Source organism: Micromys minutus (assembly GCF_963924665.1).
Source record: "Micromys minutus genome assembly, chromosome: 3".
NCBI classification, from domain to species: Eukaryota; Metazoa; Chordata; class Mammalia; order Rodentia; family Muridae; genus Micromys; species Micromys minutus.
The window spans coordinates 18,409,867-18,421,763 of NC_137972.1; the positions used below are offsets into that span (position 1 = coordinate 18,409,867).

The window sequence follows — 11,897 nt, forward strand, 5'->3', positions numbered from 1 at the left end:
ACTCCTTAAACTTTGTTTCCCCCTCCTAAAATAGTAGTCCAAATTTATGTCATTTTAAAATTATAGTGTGTGAATCTATATAATAGGTTTATATGTAAAAATAAAACGTGTGAACATATATGATAGATTTGGATGTAAAATTGCTTCAGGGATATAGTATATACATTATAAACAGAGGTTAGCCTAAGTATTTAGCATACTCCTGAAATGTTGAGGTGTCACTTACAAGCATATATTTCTCCCACCCCCAACTAGTTTCCTGCTCTCCGAAATGGCCTCTATTGTCTGGAAGAGGCATTTTCCAATGGTGTCACCAATGGCTACACTCAAGCTGTTCTGGCTTATGTGTTTACATTAGCCGGAAAAGAAGAGCAAGTGAAATCCTTACTCACAATCCTGGATCAATCTGCTACAAAAACAAGTGAGTCTTATTACCAATTTGTCTTTGCTAGTGGGCAAAACTCCTGAGAACAAAGTCCAGGGCCTGCTGAGAGATCAGAGCGAACCCTCCCTCCACCAAGCACTTTGGCATCTCTGGGACATGTCAGTGACTGTCTTCAATTTCCCTCTTCCTGTTTTCCACCAATTTATCTCATTGAAGGAAAGGAAATTAAGCATGCTGCAGACAATAATTACTTCTGAGACTGCTTAACACCCTAAGGAGATGCTGTTTATTTCCCAGGATCTGTCATCAAAAAACACCACAGACTGGTTGACTTAAATCTCTGAATGTTTTTTCTAGATAAAGGGTAGACATGTAAGATCCTGAAATTATGGCTCTTCACCTGAAGTGGATAGCTTCTTCCTTTGCTTTCATGTGTGTCCTCTGTGTGTGGACACCCTTGGGTCCCTTTTATTTGTTCATATTTCATCTTCTCATAATCACCAGCAAATTGGATTTGTACCACCTTAGAAAACTCATTTTAACCTTATAACATCTTTAAAGGTCCTATCCTGGAAATGGATCAAGGCTTCAGTACATGCATTTAAAATTCAGGCCACAAAAGGAACCTAAAGAATAGAACCCGTCCCCTCCTGTGGAGCTTGTTTTAAGGACTTATGAGGGAATCTTTGCATAGAGGCTGATTGTTACCCTGATTTCTCAGATAATATGATATACTGGGAGAAAGATGAGAATCCCGAGACAGACAACTTTCCGCCGTTCGTTCCTTCGGCACTTTCTGGTGAGACAGAGAAGACGTGCTATGTGCTACTAGCTGTCCTTGCTCAGGACACTCAGGACCTCAATTACGCCAGCAAGATTGTGCAGTGGCTTGCCCAGCGGATGAACTCCCACGGAGGCTTCTCTGCCATGCAGGTGACTGGCTGATACAGGGTGAATGTGTCTAATGCAGAAGATGACACTCAAGACGATAACAATCGTCGTGATAGCAGAGCTTCTGACATGAAGAGTATTAGCTATCCTTAAAGATGTAGGCATTGTGCTTTGTGTACATGAATGATTTGCATGTGTGTGTGCATCACACACATTGAATCACCTTGACCTGGAGTTAGAGATGCTTGTCAGCCACCATGAGGGGTGCTGGGAACCAAACCTAGGTTTCCTGCAAGAGCAACAGTGCTCCTAAACACTGAGGCATGTTTCCAGCCCGAACATTTCGTTTTCTGAATCAAATTCAGAATTACTTAGCCAATGATTATTCACGGACTCATCCTTGTGTCTCTATCTTGGGTGATAAATGAGAGTTTCCCTTTAAGGAATTTAGGGCGGCTGTGTCCTCATCGCACAGTGGGAAACAGAGTGGAAGTCTAGAAGAGAACAGTCTCTTCATAAGGACAGTCTCATGGTACAATGGTCAAAGCACATGCCAATGAACAGTGGAGATTTCCTTATGCTTCTGTGGTCCCTGCCTCAAAGAAAGCAAGAGTGGGAACAGAAAACAATTAAGCGAATGGCCATGAAGCTATGGGTGATCCCTTCCCTAACAGGGAGAACTGGAAGTCAGGGGAAAGAGAGTCTCATTTAATGAGGACAATGTCCTTTTCTCTCTGCATAAGATGGCAGGGATTTCCAAGGATCCCTTTTCTGACTTTTTGTCTCTTTCTGAGGAGAAGAGGACAGAAGTGTAGTCATCACACTGTGTGGCACCTTCACCTTCTGACTAGATTTGACATGATGTCAGCGGTGGAGATGATGATTTACTTTAAAAAATTTTTCAGAAAACTAAAATCCAATTAATTTGCTAAAGACAATGAATTGGCAGCAACTCCCACAACTGAGCCTTCTCTGGTGTTCGAGGCATGGTTTCTAGTCCTATCGGTAGCTTCAGGAAGGTTCATGGAGACTGGCGGAAACAATGGCTGACCTGTACTGCTGTTCTGTTCAGGACACCACGGTGTGCCTTCTCGCCCTCACCCAATACATGACGTTAACTGGCTCTAACCCTCAAAACACCGTCACCCTGAGCACTGAAGAGTCTGAGGAGGTTTTCCCTGTTAACAAAGAAAACCGCCTGCTGGTACAGCACTCGAAAGTATCCAAAGGCCACAGACAATACACAGTGGATGTAGAAGGAGACGGGTGCTCGTTTATCCAGGTAAGGGAGGCCCTTCCTCACAGGGAGAGCTGAGCCTGCCTATAAGAATCCAGACCACTGTCCGGCTATGCATGATGTGTTTTGTCATTTTGGCCCTTCCTGGTTTCTGCTTCTCTCTAATTTTTCTAATCAACAGCAGAAAATGCATGATACGTTATGGAGAAGTTATTCACATTTTTATTATTTTTAAAGTTAACACTTAGGGCCTGGAGAGATGAATCCTGCAGTTAAGAACACTGGCTACTCTTCTAGAGGATCAGGGTTCAGTTCTGAGTCTCCACACGGTGGCCACAACTCCAGTCCCAGAAGCTCTGATGCTTTCCTCTGGCCTCCGTCAGCACTGAGCACCACTATGTGTTATGTAGACACAAGCAAAGCTCCCACACACATAGGATAAAATAAACAAATCTTTAAAAAAATACAGTAAGGTTGGCATACAGTATAATTTTTCCTGATAGCATTTTCATGCATGTTTTGTTTTTTGTCTTCCTTCCTTTACTCTTATCACCCCCTTTACCCCCTTGACCCCCTTTTGTTGAAGGCCCACCCCATCAATATCTCCTTTCTGCTTTCATGTTATATGCAACCATTATCTCCCCAAATAAAAGCTCTTCTTTCTGTTTCATGATTCTCTTTCTAATTTCCCCCACTCTCTCTCCCCAACACACACGCACACGCACAAGCACATATATACAAATTAAACATTTTTAGTAATTAATTTTGTGATACTGCTTGTAGAACGTATTCTGCCCTCATCCGATTACATCATCACGCTGCCCCCCATAAACATCTCGTTGATCCTGGTTCCCTGAAGACAGTGCTATAAAAGCACATTAATAATGGAGTTAAAGAGGTAACAGGTTCTTCAGTGTTTCCTACAGGATGATTTTCAAGATTTTTTTCCTTCCCAGGCCACCCTCAGGTACAATGTGCCACTTCCTAAGGAGGCCTCAGGATTCTCCCTTTCCGTGAAAGCTGGAAAGAGCAACTCCTCAGATGAATTCCAGACCAAGTTCGACCTCACGGTGACCCTCACGTAAGTATGATGTTTCTGGTATCTGCTCCCAGGTTAGGAAACTCTATCAGAGAATTACCTCAGATAGGACTGAAGAAAATCAAATCTGAATGACAGTGACCACAGTGAGTCCCATGTTGATGGGTGACCTACCCCACAGCCACATTTCTAGCCTTTTAGACACTGGTTTATCAGACAGATCTTTAGCAGTGTCCACGATGTATGATTCACACTCCTCAGCGACAGCCTAAGAGCTGTTGTTCTGCTGATCAAGAAAGAGCATGGAAGCTCTCCTTGGGTACCGGGCAAATCTAAAGCTGCCAGGAACACACACAATGTAAACAAGGGAGTTCTGTCTGTAGGCTCTGACTTTGTGAGATTCGGGAAGGCTTTGTGTTCACAGAGGTCATGATCAGAACCAGCAGATGTCACCTTGCCCACTGTCACTCGACTGCGACTGTGCTAATGGTCGAAGATGAAGTCTGCCAGCCCTCTAGACTTCAAGCTTCTTAGTGCCTCCGTCCACCCGCCACCTCACTGAGAGATCTCATGTTTCCAAAGCCATGTGGAGATCCGTTTGCTTTTTCATTTCAGGTATACTGGAGCTCATGAAAGCTCCGGTACAGCGCTGGTGGATGTGAGGATGCTCTCTGGCTTTACTCCAGTCTTCTCATCCATTGAGGAGGTAAATAGGAGTAGCCCTGTTCCCCAGCCCAGAGAAAGTACAAGTGCATAAAAAACAAACTGAATGATGGAATTCTTCATGTAAGCACATGTTCGGAGTCCATGTCCGTATCTTGTCTGTACTGGACCGGGAGGAATGATATTTTTATTCACAGAAATGCAGTCATTATGCCCATGGTTCATGTGTCTCTTTTCCCAGTTCCCTTGTATACTCACAGAAACACTGAGGTACAAAGGGAACTCTCCATAAACAAACAGCACAGTGCCCATTTTTAGAGGGGAACTCGGGTGTTCTGATCCTCAACCCTCCTTGTCATTCTCTTCAAAGCTCAAATCCAATAGTCAAGTAATGAAGATGGACATAAAGAACGGCCATGTTGTTTTCTACTTGAAAAACGTAAGTCCAACAATAGTTTTGTTCTTTCATGACTTTGTTTCTGAGTATTGTGTCATAGCTTTGTCTTTCAAGGAGTGTTTGAAAGCTTCTGTTTATTAGGACATATATGAAAGACCTTACTGTTTTAATGACACACTGAATATAGGCTGTGTTCCATCTCACTAACCATCTCTTTTGTGTTAACAAGTTATTTTGTGTAGGCCATGGTTGCCTGACTCATGTTTAGAAACATCTTTAATCCTTACAGAATGCAATGTAGTCAGTTGCAGGGATGAATGATTCTTCTACAGCTTGAACACCAATGAAGAATGCATGGGTTTTCTTTATTGCTAAAAATGTATATGCTGTGACATTCTGACATACAGATCCTCCTCATAAGACCACACACACACACACACACACACACACACACACACACACTCCCAATTTCATGTCCTCTTTTAAGAAACGCACCAAGTCTAATTAGTACTGCCAATATGCACATAGATATGGAACCATCCACTATGACATGTTCAACCTACCGGAGACCACACCCCTAAAGAAAACCGGCTCTCCCTGCATAGCAGACATCCATGGTCAATAGTGAAAGGTGTCTGTCTTCAAAATGCCAAATAATTTCTTACCATGCACATGCCATGGTTTTCACATCCATCAATCTGTTAGTAGACAGACATGCCTTGTGTCCATACCTTGGCAATTGTGACCAATGTTGAAGTAAGCATGCCTTTTCCAGATAATAATTTAATTTCTCTTGTATGCATTATCTCAAGTAGGCTTTCTAAATAATGTCATAATTCTATTTTTATTTTGGGCAAGAAAAACTCCAAACTGTGGTGTGACTTTCAAAGCTCTCTTTCTATACATACATGATTCCCACTCACACCAACCTACACTCTCTGTGTTTGAGTACATTCCTTAATCTAAGCACCCACACACCTTAATATAAACAGTGAAGCTTAAATGTTTACATGATTTAATGTCAGCTAACTCATTGCTATCATATAAGCCAGTGAAGGGCTTGGTGTCTAAAGTATGTAGGTCAGGAGCTCATGGAGTAACTTTCTCAATGGCTTTTTTTCCTGACCTACTAGGACTTGCTTATCATTCATGTCTTTATAGGTTCCCAAGGAAGCAACCGGCTTCACCTTCTCTATTGAACAAACCAACCCTGTGGTCAATATCCAGCCAGCCCCAGTCACAGTCCATGGCTATGAAAAAGGTAAACAACCACATCACAGCCATTGAACATGTCTGTAGCTAACACTCTCTGAGCCACGGCATACCTCCAAACCATGAAGTCCAGGAATCCGTCTATGCCAGTTCCCACGGTATCTTAACACTTAGAATCTCTTTCCTGTATTGTGAAAAGATTCATCCTTAACTTGAATATAAGCGATGCTAACCTTCCAAGCCTTTTACATTATCATTGTTACCGAGGCAAAGACTTCCTATTGCATGGGGCTTCTATGATTTCAACAAGAATGGAAGAGAAGGCATTGTGGGGAAAAATGTAATAGATTATGCTTCAAAGCAGTGACTTGTAGAGACCATGACACATCCCCTGGGAAGTGAACTTGGTTAGTTTCTGGTTGGATGCCATCCAAAGTCTGTCAAGGAGTAGATGAACACGCTCTAGTAATTTAATGCACTCCATCATACGACTTCCTTTAGTGGAATATTTAAGGCTCGGTAAAATGGATGAGTGATTACTTCTCTTGAAAAATTATCGGAAAGATTAGGTTCAGTGTCTCACACATAGTTGGAGATCTGGTAATGCTCTTTTTATTTTCCAGATGAATATGCTTTCGATTCTTACAACATCAATGACATTTCAGATTCCCAATAAGACAAAGAAGTGCACAGAAAAAAAAGTAAGGACATTGTAGAAAGCCATGCATATGCTTCTTAAAGCCACTTGTATTTTTCTTAATACCTTGACAGGTTATAAATATATATGTACATGTACTTATACATCAGATGCATGGTATGTTTATAGAACTGGGTGAAAGTGTGTGTGTGTGTGGAGAGAGAGATACTTGTACATTTACTGTTTAAACTATGCTTTAAATTGCAGGTGTGAGACTATTTCTTTGAGTAAACCGTTCTCCTGGTCACCATCCTAACAGAGAGCCTGTCCAAGCACCTCTCGAATCCTGAAACCTCTTCCATCACAAGGACTTCTTGTCAGCTTCACCTCCTTCCTTCCATTAAATGGCATCATTTCAAGTCTGAGGCCACTGTTTTCTATTCTTTCTATTGTCATTACTGAAATCTCAGGGCTCTGAGTGCAACTGAACAATTTACTTCATTTTTGTTGACTTTGAACTCAAGTTTGGGGACCTAAACTATACAGAATCAGAATCCCAAAGATGGAGAGAAATAGATAGAAGTGACGGTGAAGGAGACTGGGTTAAAGTAGGAAAGTCCTCTGTTTCAGCTCAAAGGAAATACACACAGTAAAACACAGTAGGTAGGAAGCAGAAAAGTCTGAATTAAGGGGTAGATGTATTGAGCACACAGTTGAGAGGGTCACTACAGAGCACTTTGTCATTTTAAAAATCAGTGGGAGAGGAGGTGCTTGAGCCTGCAAAGATTTGACGCCCCAGAAAGGATGAGGTTTGGAGGAGTGGCAAGGTGACAGTGGGGGAGGGGGAGGGAGGAGTGGGAAACATACTCTCAGAGGCAAAGGGGTGGATGGGATGAAGAACTCTGGGGGGGCAGGGAGGGGGCAACATTTGGAATGTAAATAAAAAAATAATTTAATAAAAAATAAAATTAAAAGGGGGTGTCCATTAAAAAAAAAAAAAAAACTATTGTACCGCTTCAAGCTTATCTTGGAAAGCAATACTGTAATCTGCTCTGTCTGATTTAGCATTCCTGCTGTGCTAATGACTTTACATTGAGGACAGAAAAGTGGGAAGGACCTGGAAAAAAAAATGATAGAAATGAAAAGTTTCTGTATCAGCTTTAACACAGGCTTCTGGATTTACCAAGATTCTTTTACAGACAGGAAAGGGCAGCCAACAAATTCTCCAGTCGTGCAGTTAAGGAATTTGAAACCAAGATCTCCTAGATTGTCCTAATGCTGTGTCCCTTAAGTACAGTTCCTCATTAGTGGTGAGCCCCAGTCAGAAGAGTATTCCATCGCCACTTCATAACTGTAATTTTGCTACTGTTATGAATTATAACATAAATATCTGTATTTTCCAATAGTCTTGGGCGACCCGTATGAAAGAGCCATTTAATCTGCCTGCAAAGGAGTCTTGATCCACAGGTTGAGAACGCTGCCCTAGACTGTCAGGATATAACAAAATTAGAAAATATATTGACTGGAGTACTTAGATGTGTTCACACATGTAGTTCCTCTGTTCGGGGTAGCACGCCCATAGCACCTAAGCACATTTAGCCAATACGCCTACTATTGATTAACATCACAGGGAACATTTGCCTCCATCTGTGTGAGTGACTAGGCTTATTCCACTTAGTTAAGATTCTGTTCCTCTATTTTATCAAATACAGCAATTCAAACATGTAAGCAGGTCATCAGCACTCATAAAAAATATTAAAATAAAATAAAAAATCCAGTCCGCCTGAGTATTCAAAGATTCCACTCAAGGAAAATATGTCCCTTAGAGCATAACTCTGAGACATTTTGCTTTTCTGTTGTTTTGACATGTTTATAGGAAACTTCTTTTTGTTCATAAACAAATGATCAGCTCTCGGTTTATTTGTGTATTCAGTAGTGGCGTTAGATATATAGTAAGATGGTTTCTCAACTTATAGGCAAGAAAGAAGGGCATAATGGTGTCAATAGACAACCAGCCAATTGTTGATCTGCCTTCTGATAGACTGATGGAGGGCTGTCTGCATTTGTCTGCCATGTCATGTTGACCCAGTACAGAGCTCTAGGCTTGACTGATGGCAGTTGCTGAACACTCCCTTGGTGTTAGGGAAAGACAATGAACAAAGCACAGAAGTAGCCATCCTGGGGCCTCACCATCTTATGAACAAAGTATGCAGGCACAAGAGACAAACGAAATATGAGCAAGGAGAAGGTGATAAAGGTTACAGAAGCTATAAAGTGTAGAGGAGAGTCAGAAGATTCAGGATACCCTGAGAGCTGGGAGCAAAAAATGAGACATGGCTCTAAGGATAATCTCACACCGCAGTGGTATTTAGGCAAAGGCCTGGTGTAGGAAAGGGAGCTCATGCTATAGATATCTCAGGAAAGACCGTGCCCGTTATAAGACCAACAAGGAGAAGAAACAGACTCACAAGGTGGAGTGTGCTGTGTGATCAAGGAAGAGTAGCTGAGTGTAATTAGAGCAACAGAAAATCAAAGATGGGCACCAGATGCCAGACCAGGTAGCGGACTGAGGGTCATCACTAGAACTGGAGCATTTACTCTGTAACTTATTGCAGAGTTTTAGGTAGGTAGATAGGTAACGACTGGTTGTTCTAACATGACCACCTGACTACAGTTGTTGAGGAGAGTCTTAAGAAGCACAATTTGGAGGAAATGTTACCTACATAGTAGAGTGCATGTGTATGTGTGTGTGTGTGTGTGTAGTTAATGTACACATATATACATATATTATACATATACACATATGTACATATACATACATATGAACAAATCTAACCAAGAGAGTGTAAGACACGTGCAGTGAAAACTTTAAGACAGTGTACTACATGACATTGTCCAAACTAACCCATTCCCTTCAAGATAGAAAGGAAGACTCATGACCTTCAGGAGGGAAACAAAAAAGCCACCATACCCTACCCAACAATATGAAAAGGAATAAACAATTCCTAGAGATTTAGAGCAGCTGTGGAAAGAAAAGCTATGGATGTCAAAGTTATGGGGCTGCCTACAGTTGGTACACATAGCGCTAGGGATGTTTTCAGAAGTTGTTACCCATGGGGGTAACCCATGTACCTACTTTTGAGCTATCCTTGTTCCCTGTAAGTAACTCTTCACCTATATTCCTATAACCACAACAACAACAAAAAAAAAAAAACTAATTTGTGGTGGTTTAAATAAGAATGTCTCCCACCGGCTCTTGAATTTGAACACTTAATCACCAGGGAGTGGAACTCTTTGATAGAATTAGAAGGTTAGGAGGTGTGGCCTTGTTGGAGGAAGTGTATCACTTGGGGTGGCCTTTGAGATTTTCAAAAGTCTACACCTCATCCAGATGTGTGTGTGTGTGTGTGTGTGTGTGTGTGTGTGTGTGTGTGTCTATCTCTGTCTCTGCTGATGGGTCAGAATGTAGCTCTCAGCTACTTCTACACTGCCATATACGCTGCCATGCTTCCTGCCATGATGACAGTGAACGGCATCTCTGAAATTGTAAGCAAGCCCCTATTAAATCTTTTCTTTTATAGAAGTTGCCTTGGTATTGGAGTATCTTCACAGCAATAAAGCTAAGATAAAATTTGGTACGAGGGACGAGAATATTGCTGTGACAGGTCTGACCCTGATGTTTGGTGGAAAATATGGAAGTCTCTGTTCCTGATGGATTAGAAACCTAGCTGGAAGCTTTAAGTGGTGATTGATGGACCATCAAAACAGACGCAGATAAGACAGCGCTGATGGTAATTTGAACTATGGGGGCCAAGCTCAAGAGGTTTCAGAGGGAAAGAATATTAAAAGTGACCTAGAATCTGTTCTTGTGATATTTTGTGTGGCTTTTGACTGTCCTTGCCCCCCCCCCAAAAAAAATTGGTCTGAGGCTAAATTGAAGAGTTTTAGATTAATGAGGTAGCAGAGATTTCAAGTCAGCCAAGTACTGACTGTGTCACGTGGTTATTAGTATGCACACTTACGCAGATCTATAATGAAAAGGAGCAAGTTGAGCAAAAAGAAATACAAACTGTACAATTTAAGGAGATAAGAAGCTTGAGGGAGTATAATGGAGCTAAATCCAATGCTCAAGGAGATACAATTTTCAAGAAAAGCCAGATGACTCATGGACTAAAGGGGGTGGTGACCTCAGGCAAGAGCCCACCCAGCTAATCTTCCAACTTGTGAAAACAAATTAGAAAAGTTTAAGCAATGAAGAAAACCATTGTCATAGGGTTGCTATTGCTGCAATAAAATACCATGACTAAAGTAAGGAGGGGAGAAAAGAATTTGGCTTAAACCTCCCACATCACCAAAGGAGGTCAAGACAAGAACCTAAACAAAACAGAAACCTGAAGGAAGGAGCTGATGCAGAGGTCACGGAGGGGTGCTGTTTAGTGGCTTGCTCATCATAGCTTGCGCAGCCTGCTTTCTTATGGAACCCAGGCCCAAGTATGGCATCAGCTACAAGGAATTGGGCCTTCCCCACATCAATCACTGATTTAGAAAATGCTCTGTAGACAAATCTTTTAGAGGCACTTTCTCAATTGAGTTTCTTTCCTTTCAGGTAACTCTAGCTTTTGTCAAGTTGACATAAAAACTAGTCAACTCTACAGTCTTAGTTAGGATTTCCATTGCTGAGAAGAGACACAATGACCAAAGCAACTCTTATAAAGGACATTTATTTGGTTCTGGATTACAGGTCCAGAAGTTCAATCTATTATCATCAAGGCCAGAAGCATGGCGATGTCCAGGAAGGCATGGCACTGGAGGAGCTGAGAGTTCTACATCTTGTTCTAAAAGCAAACAGGAGAAGATTTTCTCATGGGCAGCTAGAAGGATGGTCTCAAAACCCACCCCCAAGGTGACACACTTCCTCCAACAAGGCCATACCTATTCCAGCAAGGCCACACGTCCTAATAGCACCAGCCCCTGGATCAAGCATAGTCAAACCACCACAGCAGCCATCGATAACTGCCTGCTGCAAATTTAATTAAAGGAGGAAGACATGTTCCAGCCCCAGCAAGCAGCAGAACTTGGTAGTTTCAGCCAGAGTTTGGCCGAAGTGGTGTGGCTTTAAAGTCAATGATATAAGAAAAGGGTTGTGGAATCTCCCTCTGAAGCTAAGAAAAGCCACTGAGGCCAGGTGTGTGTCAAGGTTGTCTCTGAATGAAAACCCAGCGTACTGGCTGGTTTTGTGTCAACTTGACACAAGCTGGAGTTATCACAGGGAAAGGAACTTCAGTTGAGGAAATGCCTCCCTGAGATCCAGCTCATGGCCTCTGCATCAGCTCCTGCTTCCTGACCTGCTTGAGTTCCAGTCCTGACTTCCTTGGGTGATGAACAGCAATATGGAAGTGTAAGCTGAATAAACCCTTTTCTCCCCAACTTGCTTCT

At 42.0% G+C, this 11,897-nt stretch overlaps 1 protein-coding gene across 1 annotated transcript in view; it reads left to right on the top strand.

Moving 5' to 3' along the window:
* Positions 1–6,500, top strand: part of LOC308419063 (alpha-2-macroglobulin-like protein 1) — a gene marked incomplete at both ends in the record, with an annotated part of 43,202 nt that extends 36,702 nt beyond the window's left edge. Inside the window, 8 exons of the mRNA XM_080914626.1 lie at positions 256–421; positions 1,107–1,318; positions 2,349–2,558; positions 3,470–3,594; positions 4,168–4,258; positions 4,586–4,654; positions 5,774–5,873; positions 6,448–6,500. Coding sequence (XP_080770752.1) covers positions 256–421; positions 1,107–1,318; positions 2,349–2,558; positions 3,470–3,594; positions 4,168–4,258; positions 4,586–4,654; positions 5,774–5,873; positions 6,448–6,500 — 1,026 coding nt within the window. The remainder of the gene's footprint in view (positions 1–255; positions 422–1,106; positions 1,319–2,348; positions 2,559–3,469; positions 3,595–4,167; positions 4,259–4,585; positions 4,655–5,773; positions 5,874–6,447) is intronic.
* Positions 6,501–11,897: the final 5,397 nt, after the last annotated feature.